We start from the raw sequence: 22,367 nt of genomic DNA on the forward strand, positions 1-22,367 counted from the left end.
GGTACATTTTAACACTCAATATGGACGTGAATAACACTAGTGCGTCCTAGACTACAAAACTTAACAAGTAATTAAGTGTGAAATGCATTCCTAATCACAAATGTTACTCAAGCAACAGAAACTACGAATACCTCTCATTCTTCTCACATGATTTCCCCAACCCCAGCATTGTCATGGGACAGATGATGCGACAGATTTTTAAATGCATAACCTTTTCATAAATGTTAAAATATGCGCCTTAGAGTCAATGAAATATGGTATATTGCAGCACTTCTCCCATTGTGTAAATAATGAAAATAATAATAGCCAATTCTTATTAAAACTTGTGATATACCAGAAATTATGCTTTACATGTATTACATTATTTAATGTTCCAAATCCTACAAATGTGATACTGCTGTCACACACTTATGGATGATGAAATTGAATTAAGAGAGGTTAATTAATTTGCCCGGTGTCAGAGAGGCAGAATATGAAAGAGTTTGGATTTCATCCAGGTTTGTCTTCCTACAAAATCCCATTTTTTTAACTCTATGCTATAGTACTTGCTTTTTAGTTTATTTATAGTCTCTTGAGAGAAATTATTGCTTTTTAGTTTATTTATAGTCTCTTGAGAGAAATTATTGCCATATTCTAGTGAACACAGCATCTGGTATTTGGTATACATTCAAATATCAATGCAAAAATTGAACAAAAAATATACTTTTATAAAACGTATGAAATTTAGAAGGCTGGAATCCAAAGATATCTTTAAAATATCTCAGTTAATTTTAGGAAAATGATATTTGTCATTGCCCAATACTAATGTAACCCTACTCATAATCAATATGTAAATTTCTTTAAAATCTATAACCATAGTTAAAAAAAATTTGAACATGGCTGTTTGAATAGTGATAATGATAGTTTGCTCTAGTAAAATTTATTTTTATTTTAATTTTTAATTATTATGGGTACATATAGTTATATATATTTATGAGGTATGTGTGATATTTTAGTACAGACATACAATGTGTAATGATCAAATCAGAGTAATTGGGGTATCCATCACTTCAAGCTTTTATCATTTCTTTGTGTTAGAAATATTCCAATTCTACTTTTTTAGTTATTTTTAAATATACATTATTGTTAACTATAATAACCCTATAGTACTACCAAATACTAGACCTTACTCAATAATTTTTTAGACAGAAATACTAAGAGCAAATTTTAAAAATTCATTTCTGTAGACTTGTCAAGTTGCGGATCTTGGAGTTAAGAGAAAATCACTTGAAAACTCTACCAAAGTAAGTGACTGTGTATTTTCTGAATTTTGAACTGTGATAATTTTTCACTAGTAAGAAAAATAACTACTTTTATTTTGTCTGTGGTTTGGTACTTTAATTGAGTTAATTTATCTACACATTTTTCCTAATGGCCAAAAAGTATGGTATACTGTAAAAGATTCATATTGCGTGAGAATGTATTCTGTTTTATAAAACTGTAATTACAGGTAATGGTGGAAAGAGTTCACTTAAGTTTCTTCGCATGGCTGAAGATACATGCCAGAAAATTATTGCACTAAAACATAAGAAATTGTCATTCTTATAGCTAAAAACAATAGTGTCACAAGGTTCAACCTAAAAGGATGCTTAATTCTTCAAGTTAATTTATGGATTGTAGTATACCTTTCAGTTTTTAAATCAAGAATATGCCAGAAATTTTTAGGAAAAAAGATTAAAGTGTTTCAAGAGATCACAAAGTGGTTTAGCTAAAAGTTATATATTCTTTCAAATTGTTCATTTTTACTAGTCTATTTAAAATTTGGCATATATAAAACTATAAGGTATTTTAAAGTAAAAACTAATCCTTAAAATTTTATGCAATGTTTACCATAATAAAATGCTTTGTTTCACCCAGCTTTGCCTTATTCATGTGTAACAATAGAATTTTGTGTTTTACAGAGTTATTTTTGAAAATCAAAATGGGTTTTTTACTCAAATCATTACACTTGTATACGTTAAGATGAAAATATTTAAAGTACTATGTTGCTATTATCACCCTTCTGCAGTATTATAGAAAACTATTGAGTACAGTGACTAATTTTTTAAACATTTCAGTAGGACTTAGATACATCTGCTGAACCAAAATGTAACCTTATGTTTTACTTATTAAATCTTTTTCCAAAGCAAACTGGATTGACTAATATTTCAACAACATACCTTCAAGTACATTTTATGTATGATATTGTGTATTAAAATTGTCATTGTGATATAATAACACAATTATGAAAATAACTTTCAATGATGATATGGATTTAATTTGAATATATACATAAAGATAAAATACCTACTTAATCCTCCATAAGAGAAGACAAGGAGAGAGCATAGTAATGAGGAAATGTCTGCATATTTCACCATTCAGCACTTCTGAATTATGCCTTTCTCTAAGCTAAAGCACTGGGTATGGGCCTAACCCAGGGGACCCCTCCCAGGTTGGGGGCATAAACAGGTGGAAATATGGTTGAGGGTGTTAATTGTTCAAGTGGAAATTTCCTGCAAATGCAGCTAGTGCCACGGAGTCCATCCCTCATGCTCTTGTCTGCCACATTTAAAGTAAGGGAGAAACATGGCTAACTGGAAGCTAAACCAAGATAGAAAAGCAGGTGTCCATTTCACCTAAATATATACATTTAGGTCAAGGAGAAAATATTGAGTATGCAGAGGAGAATCCTTTTCCCTCTGTTCTCAAATAATGGCTTTCCTTTGAAGTAGAAAATAAACCTGACATAGGTTGTTAGGTTTTTAAATATATATCTTTAAATACAAATCTTAAATATAAATTAAAACCTGATATAGATTGATAATATGGACTTTATATGAGGTAGCTGTGTGAATAAATCAGAATAATGAGGAACAATAATAACAACAATAATTGGTGCTGGGGTATTGTGCAGGCTTTCAGATTGTGGTTCAGTATTAAACAGAATTATAATAAGTAGAATAATATGCATAAACCAGTTTGGACATAGAAAAATGTTGTAAAGATATATTAGAACTGATGTTGGGTCTCTTTGATAGACTCATATACATATAACTTATATAGCTGTTACAGCTGTTACATTTTAAGACACATTTTCAAAGTTACTTGCAATCTAGTATGTTCATTTTATAACCTACAGATGAAAATCTAAAGAACAAAATTCAGACATAAAATATAGATAACTTTAGTTTGGGTCTATAGAATGAGAATCGCAGAAAGAAATTATTCTTTGAATAAAAATAAACTTTGTTTTCACTATGTATTATACCTTTTGATCACCAGTCTATACCTGTAACTTAAAGCCACGTGACAGCAGTATAGTATCCTTTATTTTGCACTCCCAATAAAAATGAAGGTAAAAACATAGTTTTAGGAAAAACAATTTTAGTTTAACAATAACTATTCTGAGAAGAGATAACTCATGATTTACTTAGGGAAACAAACAAGATGTTGGATTTTTGGTTATTTTCTCTTCTTTTCATCTTTTAAGTCTATACGCTTAGCAATCTGTGCAAAATGTGAATGTGTGTAAGAATTATAATACAACATACATTAAAATGTACATCCTTTAAGCAAACTGATAGATACATTTAGATATATGCAAATTCTAGGATAATTTTTTTCTGTTAAGAATTAGTATTATAAGTTTCCTCATAATGTTTATGATCATTACTCTACATACATCAAGAAGGAGTAATAAAATTAAGTCCTTTGGAAATGCATTTGCCTAAAACTCATTGAAACAGTCAAGTCTTGATTATTTGTAATAATAGAAGATAGTAAACATCTGAAAATAACTAGAATGCCAAAAGGAAAAATTTTTAGATTCTATGATACAGTTTTTCTTTATAGAAGAATTGTCTTCTTCATTGTGTTTTTTGAGGGATAGTCAGAAAATGTGGAGATGGTAGAGAGAATTCAAATGAATGTTAGATGTCAAGGGAAAACCAAGTCTTTGTTTCCTTATTTGTTTGCTTATTTACTCCTTCCTTCATTTGTTTGTGTAAGAGCATCTCAGGGTCAGGAATCAAAGAGAGGCTGGATTCTTAGTGATGCTGTCTCAGGGTGTCTCGTGAGGCTTAAATGGGCTAGGGTTTGCCTCAAATCTCACTCAAGTAGTGGTTGGCAAATGAGTTTCTCACTGATGATAGGCTGGAAGCTTTCCATTCTTTTCCTATAAAAGCTCATGTGTGCTTCTCTATAGGGCTACTCTCAGTGTGGCTGCTTGCTTCCTTCTGAGCAAGTGATTTGAGAGAAAGAGTGTACATCTAAGACAGAAGCCTTGGTCTTTGTCTAATCTCAGAAGTGATAAACTATGATGTCTACCATATGCTATTGATCACAGAGACCAAATCTGGACCATTTCTTCCAAAGTATGGAAGAAAACAACGTTAAGACTATAAATACCAGGAGACAGGGATTAATGGAGTCCATTGTAGAGGTTCCTACCACAGGTCTGGTTCTCAGCATTGCTGGTCTAGAAACTCAATGTCAACATATACTAGATGCATCAGACACAGGAGGCTGACACACAAATCATCAAATGCACGGGGGATTTTATCTTAGCACAGGGCACTCTGTTTTCCAGAACTCCAGCTATACTGGTGTTCCTCTTGAACAAAACAAGCGTGTTCCCATTTTGGAGGTTTTACACTGTTGAGAATTTTCTTTCTACATCTTTGCATCGTTAGGTCTTATGATTTATGTCTCTCTTCAGATAACTGCCTCCTCAGGGGCCTTCCCCAATTACATCATATAAAATTGTTTCCCTTCTTCTTTACACCATTTCATTATTCTATTTGATTTTCATCATAGCACTTACTGCTCTCTGTATGATTTTGACTCTTTGTGTACTTGGAGATATCTCCTCAAAGAGTATAAGTTCCATTAATGAGAGGTTATTTCCACTTGGTCACTGTGGACTCTCCAATGCCTTAAACATGGTAGACATTCCAAACGAGAATGCTGAGCTGCGGATTCACAATAACAAGTATCTCTCATGTGACATTGACATTTTGCGTCACTTGATTATTTTTCTCCACAGAAAATTATATGGGAAGTCAAACATTATAATCAGATTAATCTTGAAGAGCAGCATGAAGTCAGACAAGGACAAATGATTGGGCTTTCTCAATAGCTGATAGCCCAGACTTGGATTTTATAAACCTACACACATTTTCTCTCTCTCTAAATGGTTTCCAGTTAGGCACAATAGTTAAGACATGACAGGGAGAAAAATAATGTCATATTAAGTAAATTAATATTTGTAACAACTAAATAAAATACAAAAATGGTATAACATTTGCTTTTTATTAAAATGTGTCACATTTCATCAAGAAACAAAATATATGTCAAGATAAAAATGAAGGGATAAAAACAATTTTTTTAAATGAAATTTAGAAATTTTTTCCACAGAAGTAACATAACATCATATAAATGATTGGTAATAATCATGGGTTTTAACTTTAAATAAAACTGTCCAATATGTGTGAGAAGAATTTTTCTAATACCCTAAAGTTAAAATAAGGCCTCATTCATTAATAATTTATCAAGGCCATGACTAATTTTGTTTCAACTAGAGTTTAAATATATTATGTAAATGCATGTGTTAATTATGAAACTATGAAGTAATATGAAGAAAAGGAAACATAAATTAAGGTAACATGAATATTCATGTCTCCTGATGCACAAGGCATAAAGCATGATACCTCACTTTGCTGTCATAAACACTGACTAAGAGAGGAATGTTGAAATATATTACAACAGAATTAATGGGATAATATCAGTAAATACAGTAACACCTGATGAACCTATTCAAAATTGGGAAAGTGGATAGATTTGGTAGATGAAGAATGCTAAGAGTTGTTGGAAGAAGTTCTAAGTGAAAACATAAATCTAAAGTAGTGACACTATCTTTTGGGTCATTGACCTGTCAGAGAATCTGAAAAAAGCTATGGAATAGGCCGGGCGCGGTGGCTCAAGCCTGTAATCCCAGCACTTTGGGAGGCCGAGACGGGCGGATCACAAGGTCAGGAGATCGAGACCATCCTGGCTAACACGGTGAAACCCCATCTCTACTAAAAATACAAAAACTAGCCGGGCGAGGTGGCGGGCGCCTGTAGTCCCAGCTACTTAGGAGGCTGAGGCAGGAGAATGGCGTAAACCCGGGAGGTGGAGCTTGCAGTGAGCTGAGATCCGGCCACTGCACTCCAGCCTGGGAGACAGAGCCAGACTCCGTCTGAAAAAAAAAAAAAAAAAAAAAAAAAAAAAAAAAAAAAAAGCTATGGAATATAGAAAAGTATTAATTCTAAAATTCAAGTTGTATCTATTTTCAGTATATGAATAGTCTATTGTGAATATACATGTTCTTATTTTCACCTAGAAGTAGAATATTTTGCCTTTTATGTAAAATAAGCCACATCAAAATACCTAGTATTGGCTAGGGGCAGTGGCTCACATCTGTAATCCCAGCATTTTGGGAGACCAAGGCAGGTGGATCACTTGAGGTCAGGAGTTTGAGACCAGCCTGGCCAACATGGTGAAATCCTGTCTCTACTGAAAATACAAAAAGTAGCCAGGCATGGTGGCGTGCACCTGTAACTCCAGCTACTCGGGAGGCTGAGGCAACTGAATCACTTGAACCTGGGAGGCGGAGGTTGCAGAGATCATGCCACTGAACTCCAGCCTGGGCAACAGAGTGAAACTCCATCTCAAAAAAAAAAAAAAAAAAAACAGAAAACAAAAAAAAACCTAGTATAGAGCACCAAAAAGAGGGCCCTCCCAATTTTAGGGTTCAAATTTGTCAAATGGATAATTTTAGTCATATAACCATTTCTAGTATGTTGATTGAAGAAGATGTTTTTAAGAAGAGAATATTTTATTGAGTAAATTTTATTTTGGGTTGTTAATAGGATTAGATTTCATTATCATCTGTGAAGGTTTTTAATTTCCCATAGTAGAAATTATTAAGGAATTATTTAAGGGAAAATTTTCCCAAGTACAAGCATAAATGATACTTTTAAACTACTAAGCTGTGTATGCTAGATAGCTCATAAATGGTATATCTATTATTTATATGATTTCATCCCTCAAGCATCATTGCTTTTATTAAGTGATTTTGCCCCGAAAACAAAGTTCAGGAACTCTGTAGTACCACCTTTGTGATACCTAAGGACATGTACACAACACAAATATACTCACAGAAGATGCCAATACATTATACCTTAACTAGACATACTCTTTCAAAAAGATTCGCTTTACATTATGGATGTAAATTAAAACCAGAGCTACACTGACAGCTGCACACTGTTAAGGAAAGATATTAGATCATGAAAGTCGAAAAAGACTAAGGAACTATTACGGATTCAAGAAGACTAAAGAGACTAAAAGAAATGTCCTTCTGAACTGGTTCTTTAGCTATAGAGGACATTTTTGAGACACTGACAAAATTTGGGTTGGAAGATTAGATGCTATTAATTTCCTGATTTGGATGGTTGTATTTTGGTTGTGTAGAATATTTGTGTGTAGGAAATACTGAAGTATTTGGGAGTAATGGGACACCAGATTGGCAGTTTACTCTCAAGTAATTCAGAAAAACATGATTTTTAGTTTTTAAACATTTTTGTAATTTTATGACTGTTTCAACAAAAAAGTCACTTTATTTTTTATTGTGTTATTCGATTTCCTTTTTAGTTTTTTCATTGTGGTAAGACTACTTAACGTGAGATCTACCCTCCTAACAAACTTTTAAGCATACAATACAGTATTGTTAGCCATACACACAATGTTGGACAGCAGATGTCTGCAACTTGTTCATCTTATATAACTGAAAGTTTATACCAATTGAACAACTCCCCATTCCCTCCTGCCCTCAGCTCCTGGCAGCCATCATTTGATGCTGTTTCTGTGAGTCCGACCATTTTAGATACCTTGTGTATGTGGAACGTTGCAGTATTTGTCCTTCTTTGACTAGCCTATGTCACTTAGCAGATTCACCCATGTTGTCACATATGGCAGGATTTCCTTCTTTTTTAAGGTGGAATAATATTCCGCTATATACATACATACCACATTTTCTTTATTCGTTCATCTGTTGTTGGACATTTAGGTTGATTCCATATCTTGGCTACTGTGAATAATGATGCAATGAACACCGGAGTGCAGACATCTCTTCAAGATCCCAGTGTCAGATCTTTTGGATATACATTTAGAAGTGAGATTGCTGGATCATATGGTAGTTCTATTTTAAATTTTTTTAGGAAACTATTCACTATATTTTACCATACTGTTTTCCATAGGAGCTGTACCATTTTCCAATATAACAAAGGGAACATAAAAATGTGTTTTAGAAATATATTTTCAAAGATAAAGATAAAACACTTTCAACACAGATAAAATTATTAACTGTATGAAATATTTGTCAATATACAGGTTAAGGGAAGAATTTGCACTTCCATACTAAAATGCTAAGGCCATCAGGCCTATAATTCCAGCATTTTGGGAGGCCAAGGTAGGAGAATCACTTGAGCCCAGGAGTTTGAGACCAGCCTAGGCAACATAGCGAGGCCCTGTCTCTACAAAAATTTCTAAAAATTAGCTGGGATTGGTGGTGTGTGCCTGTATTCCCAGCTACAAGGGAGGCTGAAGTGGGAGGATCACTTGAGGAAAGGAGGTTGAAATTGCAGTGAGCTCTGATCATGCCACTGCACTCCAGCCTGGGCAACAAAATGAGACCCTCTCTCAAATAAATAAATAAAATGCTTAAATATTTATAAAAATCAGCATTTTAGAAGTAAAGGTTCTATGTATATGAGTAATATATGCACTGTGTATTTTTTTCCTAACCTGAATGGCAATAAGTGCTGCATATTTATAATTATCACTCAAATTTCTAAACTATTCATTTCCAAGTGCTATGTTTTTATTTTTCATATAAGTTCATTTATTCTTTTTTAATAAGATTACTCCATAGACAGGCTTATCTAAATATAAATTTGCCATGTTTTCTTCTTTAAAAATTCTTCCTTTGTTATCTAGTTTACTACCAGTTATTATCAAAATAATGAAGAAAGCTCATAGATTAATATGTATTCTAAACTGGACAGGTGTGACTAAGTCATGTTTCCATTCTCATTTCAGGGTCCTATTAATGAATTTACCTCACTTGGCCTTATGCTACCCTACTAGCTATTTTAATGAAATACATCAATAAGTTCCTTAGTGCCATTGTAAATGAAAATTCCATTGTCAGGCACAGCTTACAGAATGGCTTTTTGATGTTTCTATTAACTCTGTATTTGTAATTCTGTTTTGTAACTGTAATACATAATTGGATACTGTGTGATTATGTAATCATATTACCTTATGCTTTTACTAATTTATATCAATTTACAAGGTACAGTGTTTTTGCTGAACCCATGGTACCATCCTCTTCAGGGCTGTCTTTATCAAAATCCCCAGTTTGACAAGCTAACTAACCAAGGGAAACCACATCAGTGCCCTCTGCTTTTAGACAATTGTACATAGAAACATATATTTTCTTTACTTCTTATCACTTTGTGCTATATTTTCAATTCAAATGAAATAAGCGGACAATCATGACATTCTATATTTAAAAGTATTCTATAAATTATAATGCGTTATAACAAAGTGATTACTAGAGTCACTTCTAAAATATCAAATATGTGCTTTCCATAGACTCACGAAGGAAAGACTGAGTTCTGCCTTGTGAACTAATTGTATTTCTTTTTAAACTTATATTCCCCACACAAAATTAAGAATGATAATATTATGGTTAGCTAAGGATGTGTCGGAAATGGGAGGAGCTTGGAAGAGGTCACAAAAGCCAAGTAACAACATGGTATTCAAATTGCTCTTTTGAGAGTTACTTCAAAGAATAGCTGCTCTGATCCCTGATGATTAGTTTACCAAAGATAAAAACTGCCTGCAGTAACAGTGAGGCTGAAAACGCTCGGCTTCAGTTTTATAAGATCGCAGAGGCTTAGTCTCTAGTGGAACAATTAGCCCACACTCTTACTTCTGTTTCGCTGAGAAGAGCTGTAAAGTACTTGAGTGGGAATGTACTTTGCAGTCAAAAGGCCCTTGTTGCTTGTTTATGAGTTATTTACCTTCTCTGAATCTCAATGTCCTTATTTGTAAAGAGTGCTAGATATCATTACCTCTTTCAAGCTGGGAAATATATTTTGGGTAAGAGTTGATGAAAATAAGGCTTATTATCATTTAGACCCAGGAAAAATTTTAAATAAATTTAGTATACACTGACACTTAGAAAATCTGGGTGTGTGCAAGAAAAGATTGGCATGAGTTCTAGATATTTTTCATTTTATCTCAGAAAAATATCTTTATCATAAATGAAATAATGTTATTTTTAGTTTCTTATAATAAATTCTTAAAAATAATGTGTGATGCTAACGTGCCTTTCTTACTTCACCAGCAGTACTCTAATGAAAACTTACATGACTCATTTTCTGTCATTCTCAATAAAAAAAAAATAGAAAATGTTTAACTAAATGGTCTAGTTATTAATTCTTAATGACTTTTTGCTTTTAAAATTGGTAACTTCTTTAGTCAAATATTGAACTTAGCAACTAAAACACATGCTAGAAATGAATACTCAACAAGGATTAGGAAAGGCATACATCCATGGTTTGTATCTTCATGTATTTTATAAATTCATTATTGTGGATTTTTGTTATATCCTTTATGGTCTCTAAATAAATGTAGTATCTTTCCTAAATGAACATTCTGAAACATTATACTAATATTGACTTTTGTCTCAGCGTCTCAGGCCAGAAAATACACGAACAACCTAGTAACAGATATATTCCTGCGGTCTCAGGTATTACCTCTGTGCCAATGAGCTGCAAACATTTATTTCCAACCTGAACTTTTTACCTGAATTCCAATTCCATATTCCCATAGCCAACCTCATATGGAATATTCAACACATGCTAAAATGGAAATCATCCTCATTGCTCTTTTCCACCCACCACCCCATAACAAAACCAAACTTGGTTAAACCAAATCAAACAGAAATCCTGTTTCTTATTATACACTGCCTAATGACAGCACTACTATGCACAGAATCACAGAAAGTAGAACTAGCCATCTCATTTTCCTGTCCTACTAGCCCCAAATCACTAGCCATCAACTTATGTCACATCTGAGCGCTCTTCCCTTCCCATGTTGTTGCCCTACTTGAGCTTCTTAATAACGCTCGCCTGTGCCGTGAACAATTTCTCCTCCTTCTCATCTCTACCATTGGAATACATCTTCCTTATTGCTGTCAGAGCTTTCTTATTAAAACATACCGAGGCACATGTCAATTTGAAAGTGCAGATTGACTGCTCACAGCTTTCAGAAGACAAAATGTCAAGAACTGTCATAGCTGGGAGTCAACATTTCTGGCTTCATTGCCTCCCAACACTATCACGATCTCACAAGGCTTCTGCTACATCCAATATACAATGCACCTTTATATCTCTAAGCATCTTCCTTGAGATATTCCCTTTTTCTGTCTGAAAAACTTCAAACTATCCCTTAACTTTCCCACCACTTTAATCATGAAATTAGCCATAGATTTTGCATTCAGAGTGGTAGCTTAGAAATTCTTCTTGAGTTTTTGCAAGGCAAAGTTTCCATGGGAATTCAGATCTAATTATAGTTTTACTCAGAAATATAATAAGCTTAATTCTGTGAGGGTTTTTTTGTTATCTTGAATATATTATCTGAAGCTTTAACTCCATAGTTCAACTGTCAGCTAAGCAACTGCTGAGCAGTGTGCTTTCCCTACCCAACTGCAGATTTTGGAACGGCACAGTCTCAGCAACAGTGGACACATAACAGGTATTGAGGAATAGATTTTTGCCAGGCTCTCTTCTATGATATTTTGGTAGGTGCAAAAAAAAAATTAAAAACAACCCTGAATTTCATCAGATATATTTTATTATAGCATCTTAAATGATTTCCCTGCCACCTGTGCTTTGATTTTTACTTTTAAAAAGGACTCTTCATGAGTAAACAACAAACTACCCCATTATTGATAGTTGGTTCAATAAGACACACTAAAACCGCTGAAATGTATCTACTCTCCATAGATTTTCTGCTTTCTTCAGGTCTCCTCTCTCCTCTCTACTCAAGTCAGGGTTATTTCAGGTCTTTCAATATGCAAAATACATCTTTAAAAAGCTCGCTTTTCTGTCGAACAGATGCAAGGGGGAATATTTCTAAATTGCTATAGTTTGCCACAGTTTCTGTGACATTTAAGATAAGTGGCTGAGCAATATTAAAAATAAAAATTCACATAAGAAATTAACTTCATGATATTAATTTCTTTAGATGCATATTTTATCTTTTCTTCTGGTAATATAAGGTTATAGCTTGTCCTTTCATGGATTTAAAAATATATATCATTTTCTTACCAAACTTATTTTTCCATTGTGTTTAATTTTATATTGTTTATATTGCATATACCCCAAACCTTTACCTAACTACTTTGCATTTCTATTCTTTTTACTTTAAATTTAACCTTTTCCCGTAACTTTAATAGGACTCCCGTTCACATTTACTACTTAACAGCAATCTTTTCTAGTTGTAAACTAAATGCACTACAATTTTATGAGCAAGATTAGAAATAAAATTAATTAGATTACAAAGCTATGACTCTTATCAAGCATTAGCTGTTTACATTTATGTGCATTCTAAAATGATGGGAGAGAATAACTTACGCCATATGAGTTGGTTAAAAAGTAAGAACATTATTTAGGAAATATTCAGTGGCACTGTAGATAAATGAATTATTTTGTATTTTAATTACAGTAAAATGTTATTAAGGCTATCTATTGGCTCTGAATTATACTGAAATACATCTAAATTAAATGTTTCAAAGAATTTTCAAAAGAAAATGGAACAGCATTTCTTGTACTAAATGTAATCTTAAAGAGCATCTTTTAAATTATTACTTCCATCTAAATGGGTATATATTGTAAAATATAAAACACATTTTAAAATATATACATTTTAAAATATATACTTTAGTTTTATAGAAGGAAGACCTAATACCTAAAAGGTTACTTAAGAGAGAATATAAAATGAAAAATCTTTGGCTTCCTATTGTTCATACAATAATATCTAAACCCCAAAACATGGCAATCCAGGCTCTTCACAATCTGACTCCTACCTTTCCTCCTACCACTCCCTACTTAATTCCCTAAATATGACTCGCAAGTTTGTGCCTCTGAAGATATACTGATAAGTTCTCACTTTATATAATGAACAAGTCAGTTAAAAATAACTTTAATTGATCATGTACCTAATATGTGTCAGACACTATTCTTGGTGCCAGGGGACCTAATAATTTTCCACTGTTCAATGACTTTCAAGTGTGGTGGAGGGAGACAGATAATAAAATATAAACAAATAAATGAGTAAGATTGGTAACTGCTATAAAGAACACAGGATGATGTTATAGAGATAGTTGGGTTTTTGAGGGTTCATGGAAAAGTTGGATGATTTGTGGTGGGGGTTGGATTTTTTGTTGTTGTTGTTTTTTCTAGGTTGGTCCAGGAAGACCTTTATGAACAGGTCCAGTTTGCATCTAGATTTGAATGGTAGGAATAATGAAGTTGTAAAGAAAGAGAAAGAGCAAAAATAACAACAAAAGAAAAAAAGAAGAAAACCAGGTGTACAAAACTTGTGATGGCAGCAAACTTGAGATGTCTAAGAAGCACAAGGCCAGAGCAGTTGAACATGCCCAGTGCAAGGTGAAGGAATATAAAAGGCCAGTGGGGTAAAATTATGAAGTGCCTTGTGAGCCATGTTGAGAAATTAGGATTGTATTCTGATCATAATGGGAAGCCATAGAGACTTTGAGCAAAGGAGACGTGATTTGATCTAAGCTTCACAAAGAACAGTGTGACTTCTCTAAAGAGAGGGGATTTTAGGGAGACAACATTGAAAAAGGGACACCAATCAGGAGATGATTGCAATAGTGAAGATGAGTAATGTTGGTGACTTTGTCTAAGATTGTAGTTATGGAGACAATGAGTGGGAAGATTTGTGATCCATTTTGGAGGTAGGTCCTTGCTGACAGACAGAATACATGGTGAAATGAAAAAGTAGGAATCAAGGCACATTTCCAAAGTCTGGGTTTAACTAATTGGATATGGTGACACAATTTCCTGATATAAAGAAACTTCAAAGAGCAGTAGATGAGGGGAATTGGGAATTTGATATTGGCAATGGAAAGTTTGAGATGTCTATTAAACAATCAACTGTTGGTAGTTAGACACAAAAATCATCTGCTCAGGGAGATAGAGAGGTGAATTTAAGAGTCATCACTGTATAGATTATATTTAAAATTATGAAACTCTTTGAAGTTATCAAAGGAGAGAACACAAATGGAGAAGAGATGAGGAGCCAGAATTGAGCTTGAAACATTTACAGTTCGAGTATGGAAAAGGAGCCTATAAAAGATTGTGAGAGTGAGTAGCCAGAGAGTTAAGAAGAAAACTAACTGCAGGTGGTGCCATTGAAGTCTAAAAAAATGTGGGAGGGAGGGGTCAATTGTACCAAATGTTACTGAGAAGTCAATTAAGAAGGAAAAAGAAAACTAAGCATTGGCATTAGCAAGATATAGGTCATTGAGAGGAGTTTGATAAGAACTATTTTAGTAGTGCATTATGTGCAGCCTTATTAGAGGAGTTGAGGAGCAAATAAGGATTGGCAAAAAGAGACAACAAGCACAGTTTCTTCCATTTTTAACTGCAAGATGCAGCAGTGCAAAGATATCAGTAACTGGACAGGGACATCATGTCATGAAAAGGACTTTTTAAAGACAGATTTTAGTGCAGCATACTTGCAAGCTGATGAAAATGACCCAGTAGAAAGAAAGGAATTAATGATGCCGAAGAGAAGGGAAATAATTACCAGAAGAAATGCTTGAAGAGGTGAGGGAATGGGATGTAGAGCACAAATGGAGGAGATGTCCATAGAACCAGGGACTCTTCTAACATGGAAACACTGGTGGCCCGGGAGTGGAAAGATAAAACATGTTCTCAACTAATTTCTTTGATGTTCTCTATAAAGCATGAACAGTCATCACCTGAGCACAAGGAGAAAATATTAGAGATGTGAGGAGACAAGAGAAAGCATGAAGCACTCTGAGACAGAGTGGGAAAGTTAATGGACAAGGGTGGTGTCCTAGAATCTTCTGGCAGTGTTGACCACCAATTTGTGATTTCAGGTTACATATCTGAAGAAAATCCAGTCAGAAAAGTTAGGTAGTCTTCTTCAGAAAGTCAGATACTTTGCAGGCATAGAAGGAGACAGCCAGATAGCTGGAGTTTGCCAAGTTAGCCAGATGGAGGAAGAGGGGACAAGGAAACATAGATTGTTTATGGGACAGTAACTGGGATCTAGAACTACAAAATTTAAGATGGGAGACAGATGTGAAGATATGAAAAGGTCAGGAAGAAATGTTTTATTTGTCTTATTCTCCTTTTTGATGTACCGTAAGTCTTTAAAGTGCAATCCAAATGCTACCCTCGCTACAAAGTGTCTCATGACACCTCAGGCAAGCAATTATTCTTTTCTCTTCATTCATTACACTGCCATTTATCACATTATGTTGAATTTGTTGTCTACGAGTATATCCCCAAGAAGACTATAACTTGTAAAGGGAAGAACTACATATATCTTATTCATTCGTCTTTATTTTAGCAACAGTGCGGGGCATAAAGAAGGCTTGCAAAGAACTTTTACAATGTTGTATGGAAGGAAGTGCTTTAGTGCCTAGACTCATGCCAAGCACTTGATGGAATCCTGTGAGTACTTGATTGAGTGGAAGGAACATAAATGAATAGGAAGTTAAGCTCTGTGATATTTTCTTATACAATAGCTGGCTCTTGATTATTGGAAACTTAATAACTCAAGTATAATGTTCATTGTTTATCTTTCTTCTCATTTCACTTGCATACCTATAGCCATTACATCCATCACTAGCCTTGGCGAGAGTTCACTACAGATGTCAAATTGTGTTAGTATCTTTTGCTTTTTTAAAAATGTTGGCAATATAATAACATGGCTTAAACTGATACTTTTCGGTTACACGTGGACTTTATTTGCTTTCTAAAGTTAGTTAATTGAACATATAATTGATTTTAATTGAAAAAGTAAATATAAACTTTGGGCATATTCTTAGGTGATGTTTCCTTATAGGATAATTTGTTACAGTACATTTTAGACGGAATGAATTTCCATAACATTATGTAAAATGAAAATGTGTTCTAAAGAAAGAAATGATGAAGAAGTTACAGTGTATTGCAAGGCAACATGACCTTTTCTACATTGCCAAATGTTGTTGCTTGGTGAGCAAACTGTGTAAAACACTTTGTATCAGAATGTCCATAATGCAATTATAATTGCTATAGGTAGCTTTTACCAAAGCTTCTGTAGCTCACTAAATGCATCCTGCCTCAAAATTTTACAAAATCTTCAAGTCATTCCTGATGCCCAAATGCAGCTACTGTAGAGCCTCCTCATAAGGCTGATACTGTGAGAGAAAAAAAAAAAAAAACTAATGAATGATAAATGCTATGTTCAAATGATTATTTGATTTGTGATCTATCTAAAATTATAAAATAAGCCATATTTTACTGGAATTCTGTTCTACTTGATTTCTTAATAAGAAATTAGCACCTTCCATTTGTTTCTCTTTTTTCTCTTTCTTTTTTTCCTTTTTTTTTTTTTTTGAGACAGAGTCTCACTCTGTCACCCAGGCTGGAGTGCAATGGCATGGTCTCGGCTCACTGCAACCTCTGCCTCCAGGATTCAAGTGATTCTCCTGCTTCAGCCTCCCAAATAGGTGGGACTACAGGCACGTGCCACCACACCCAGCTAATTTGTATATTTTTAGTAGAGATGGGGTTTCACCATGTTGACCAGGCTGGTCTCAAACTCCTGACTTTGTGATCCACCTATCTCCGCCTCCCAAAGTGCTGGGATTAGGGTGTGAGCCACCGTGCCTCGCCCATTTGTTCCTCTTAAATAATTTTAAATAATTTCTGATAGAAAATTTTGCATTTGAAATAAGTTTTAGATGGTTGCAGAAAGAAACATGTGAAAGAGTCTAATCCAAGATGAAGGCAGAGCTAAACTCAGCAAATTGTAGGAGAAAATGGATGAGAAATATGAACTCAGCTGATTTAGGGAAGCAGATAGCTTTTTCCTTTTACAATAACAATGAGAAATCTGAAATCCTTGCTTCAGTTGTAATTCAGTCATGTGTATAAATATTTTGTAGTGTTTATATTAAGTATAATGATTAGCATTCAATATTGGTTCATAAGTAAAATGTACTACCTTGTAAAGCCTGGCAGATAATTCATTGATAAAGTTTTGAATAGTTGATACAGAGTCTCATTAAATTATGATTGTGTTTGTTAGGCCCAGTTTATCCACAGAATAAGCATTAAATAAGTAAGTCAGCATAGTTCTAATTATGGCCTGTTTTTTAGTTGAGATCCTTGGATATATTTGAAATAAGTATAATTAACTTCTCTAAAATTTCTTTTATTGTTTTCCATTATATTTTCCATCTGTAGTTTTAAACAGAAATGCACACTGATTCTTCACCCTTGTATTACTGAACAAATAAGATGAAACAGGAACATGGAACCAGGCACAGTGGCTGGTCTGTATTCCCAGCACTTTGGGAGACTGAAGTGGGAAGATCACTTGAGGTCAGGAGTTTGAGACTAGCCTGGACAACATAGTAAGATCCCATCTATACAAAAAAAAAATTTAAAAATTAGCCAAGCCTTATGATGTGTGCCTATGGTCCTAGCTACTTGGGAGGCAGAGGCAGGAGGATTTCTTCAGCCCAAGAGATCAAGGCTATAATAAGCCAAGACTGTACCATTGCACTCCAGCCTGGGCAACAGAGCAAGACCCTGTCTCTAAATTTAAAGAGAGAGAGAGAGACAGAGAGAAGCAGGAATATGAATTTTTTGGAAATCATAAACTATCTATTTTTAAACCAACTTACTTAGGGTAACTTGATCCGATGGGAATCCAGATATCCAGATATCTTTACACTCTCATATAGAATGAAGTTATTCCTTGAAAATTATATAGTAAAAATGAGTATTCCTTTGGAGGAAAAATAGCTGTTAAAAGAGCTGTTCCAACAGTTTAATAGCAAAATTAAAAATATTAAAATCAAATACAAATTTTAAAAATATGCCTGCATTTTTAAAAATCAACAGTTCTATTGGTGATTTTTTTAAGTTTACAAAATAAAATCTGGATTCATTTTCCTTAACTTAGCCTTTGGTTCCCTGCCTTTAGCAGAAACATCATGGCCAAGTGGAGGGCACCTGGGCTTTAGAGTGTGGCACATCTTTTTCGACTCTTAGTACCTTCATACCTTATAGCAGGGCATTTAGCTTTTCTGATATGCCTTTCTATTTAGGCATTATATGTAATACGATATATGTATTATACCCAATAGTGTCTTTACATGTTTGATGCATGATAAATGAAAGTGGTGGTTAAGTTTGCAGAGGGAAGGAGCAAAAATGAAGCCAAGAGAAGCTTCCTAGAGGTTCTCAGTAGTGTAGTAGCCCTTGCTTAAGATAAAAATAAATTCAGAGAGAAGAGGGCCATCCAGGCTACACCAATATTAGCACACTAGAAGATCTCTCCCTCTTTTTCCTTTCATCCTTTGAGTTGGGAGTTGTGGCAGGACCTCTGGATTCAGCGTTTACTATTTCTGAACTTGCTTTGCCTGATTTACTTCACAGTGGCAGTTACAAAGCAGGATCCAGATGACAACTGCTCAGGAAGTCAAAATATTTATATCAGAATCAACTCTTCCTATCCACTAAATTATGAGTCATAAGATATTTGCTCTAAAATGCCCATGGTGCTAGTGCTCATTTTGCATTTCCTGAGTTATCTGACCTCTAGTTCTCAAGGAATGGTCTTTTGAGTCCTTTTATTTATCTTGGTAACCTCCTCAATGCCTAGAATCTTGTCTGTAGAGACAAAGAAGATTGTTACATAATATAAAAGGGTCAATTCAACAGGAAGATGTAACCATTGCAAATATATATGAACTCAACAGCAGAACATCTAAGTGCATAAAGCAAATATTGACAGATCTGAAAGGAGCAACTGACAACAATACAATAAATTTCACTCTTAACCCCAGGTAACTGATCTGGAAATGAATGTCACTATCCAAAAACAGAAATAAATTCCCCTGCTCCTCTGCCCAAAAAATTTTGTATGGATCCTGAACCCGAATCTACTGCTTCATATACAACTTATAATGTTGCATGTGTTTGCTGAGTGTGACAAGCTGTGTATCATCTATGTATATGAGAATTATGTGAAGAAATGCATTAGAATTGAGTCTTGATATTTTTCAGCAAGTAGAATGAAGACTAATTTTAATACACCTCAGTTTGCAGACAGTAAGTACATGCATCATGATTCCTGAAGTTTATTCAACAACTTTTCTAACCCATTATTTTGGCATCACACACCTATATAGTAGTAGGCTTATATATAGGTGGTATCGAAACTTTACCACATTCATTTACGATCCCAAAATCCAATATGCCATTGACAGATAGCTAATTTGAATATTCTCTCTTCCTTTGTCAGGTAGTGAAGGTTTTTATTATTAGTTGATCCAAGAGATTTTATTCCCTTTTATTTTGCTTTGATGGCAATTAGCGTTAATGGATTCTGATATATATTTAAGTCCATTTCTTTTGACAAGTGTAAATTAATCACTTTTGGGGAAGGTTTTCTTAGCTAAATTGTATAAATTAAAACGCTAACTTTTCTGTAAAAGTAATGCTTTTGTTTTGAGCTAACAAAGTTGAGAAAGAAATAAGGAATTCAAAACAGGGAAAAAGTTTCTTTAAATGACAGTATGATATGTTAATTTGGATCCATTTTAAAACCAACAAGAAAATTTTCCTAGAGAACCTACTCAAATTGATTAATTTAGGTTTTAATAATATGTATTAATATTTGGAGAAATTATATCTTTTAGTATCAGTAAGTTAAATTGAACTAAGTGATGTGATTTACACTGAATATCTTTATTTCTACTACAGCCAACTTATGAGCTCAGTTCTCTTTTTTTTCCAGTGGTTTCCAAAATTCACAAAATTTAATTCACCTTCTATTCCTATTGTATTTTTCCTTGTTTATGCACACATCAATACTCTCATCAGGGTTTTTGTTTTTATTTGTTGTTTTTTAAACTTTAAAAAGTTTACTACTACCTGAAATACATTCTTTGTTGAATTCTATTTTCCTAAAGAGTCAGCTGGCATTGTATTTTTTATCTGGACCATTTTTTTTCCATGTTGCTTGGAGAATCTCTTCACCTCATCATTTCTCAGTGCTTTATACCTGCCAGATACTAGACCAAAGTACTTTATATGTATTAATACTTCAAATTCACATAGTATCATTATAATATAGGTATCATTATCAGTTCCCATTTTATAGATGAGGAAGAAAAGACTTAAGGAGACTGAGCAATGTGATCAATATTGCACAACCCTGAAAGGTAGATTAAGGATTCAAAGACAGATCTGTCTCACTTATAAATCTGAGTAGAAATAACGATGGGTGACAGTTATATTCTTTGCTAACCATATGGCCATACTATGTACACTTAGCAAATCTGAGGCTTAATATATACTGAAATGAATAAGAATATTTTATAAGATGATTGGAAATAAAATGAGTAGATTAATATCAATAGGTTTTTTTCATTCTAGGAAAAAAAGCATAGATGAAAGAAACTGAAATAAATATTCCATTCACTAGAGCAACAAAACCTATGTAGTATTTAGGAATAAGTTTTACAAGAAAGGCATATGCTTCGGAAATAAAACCATAAATTCTTGTTGAAGGGCATAAAAGAAGATTTGAATAAATGAAAAGGCATATATCACTTCTTATATGGAAAGATTTAATATCATAAAAGTGTTATCTCTTCCCAAATTGTTCATTAATGAAGTTAAATATTTGTCTAACCAACTTTCCTTAGAATTCCAGAGGCTTTTAATTAAATGAAATAATCTTAGAATTTATATGAGAAAAAATAAATTATAGGTTATATGTTTGGGTACTTGAGGCTGCGGTCAAGGAGAGAAGTAAGTAAGAGTGTGAGAAAGAGGAGGAAAACACTCACATAAGTACAATTGTAAAAATTAAAACTACAATGAAAAAGCATATATGAAATAATTAGTTATAAATTTATGAAAGTTATATTTTAATTTTATTTATATACAAAGCATTTTTAAATAGAAAAGTAGAAAAGGACTGCCATTTAATTACTTCAATTGCGATTGGCAATTTACAAATTTTTGCATTCTTATCTGCCACATCTTTAATAAAGTTCATATTTTTCTAGAAAATGTTCACAGATAATGTTCTTTAGATAAATTCAGCAAATGGTATGTTCAAACAATTCAGCAGACACAACTTAATATGACCTTGTATCAACATATTGATTTAGAAAAATGAAAATGTTAGTGAAAAATCTTGCAGTGGTGACTAAAGAATCTCAAATACTTTTTAATGGATTTTGACTCCTAAAGAGTAACAGATTCAGTCTACATTTTGAGTCCTGCTGAACATGACAAGCAATTTAACAAGTCCAGCCTACAGAGACATGAGAGCAGAAATCAGACCAAAAAGGAGTAACCTCGCAAACGGATCTGATAAAAGTTGAGTTCATCCAAGGAGATAGAAAATCAAGTTCAAGGATATCTGCTAGGGAATAAAGTGTTAAGCTGGGCCATAGAAGTGAAACAGAAGGCAGGACCCCGCTGTCCATAGAGGTATCCAACTAGAATAGCCATAACAGAAAAGGCTAATGGGGAATCTTAATTCTAAACCAGAGGCTCTTTGCTTTATGCCTTGTACCCCGCAGTGTCTGTGTGTGGCGGAGCTGGAAATCGCAGGTGTTCTTACAGTTCAGAGACAAGTGCCTCCCTACACACACTTCATAAAATCAGTTGCTACAGTGTAGCTTTCTGGTACTTTTTAAAAGTTGTCTGAAAAACAGGGTAAGTTTATGAGGTCAAATTACTTACAGTTGTGCCTTCTCTGTTGAGATAATTCTTCAGATCCACGGTAGCTGTGTGTCAGGGTAGCAGGGCAGTCTCTGGTGTGTCTGTACACAAAGAGCACTGTCTAGCTTGGATGATGATTAGCATACCACCTTTCAAAATTAACCACAAAAATATCCTTGGTGAAGAAGTCTAATCATCACCCTTCTCATTTATAACATAAAG

At 33.8% G+C, this 22,367-nt stretch overlaps 1 protein-coding gene across 1 annotated transcript in view; it reads left to right on the top strand.

Annotated features, from left to right (window-relative positions):
- The window catches only part of LRRC7 (leucine rich repeat containing 7), a 586,898-nt gene that overhangs the window by 285,801 nt on the left and 278,730 nt on the right, over positions 1-22,367 (top strand). The window contains exon 7 of the mRNA XM_033228849.1: positions 1,227-1,283. Coding sequence (XP_033084740.1) covers positions 1,227-1,283 — 57 coding nt within the window. The remainder of the gene's footprint in view (positions 1-1,226; positions 1,284-22,367) is intronic.

The sequence above is a fragment of the Trachypithecus francoisi genome, unplaced genomic scaffold, assembly GCF_009764315.1.
Source record: "Trachypithecus francoisi isolate TF-2019V2 unplaced genomic scaffold, Tfra_2.0 Lachesis_group12, whole genome shotgun sequence".
NCBI lineage: Eukaryota > Metazoa > Chordata > Mammalia > Primates > Cercopithecidae > Trachypithecus > Trachypithecus francoisi.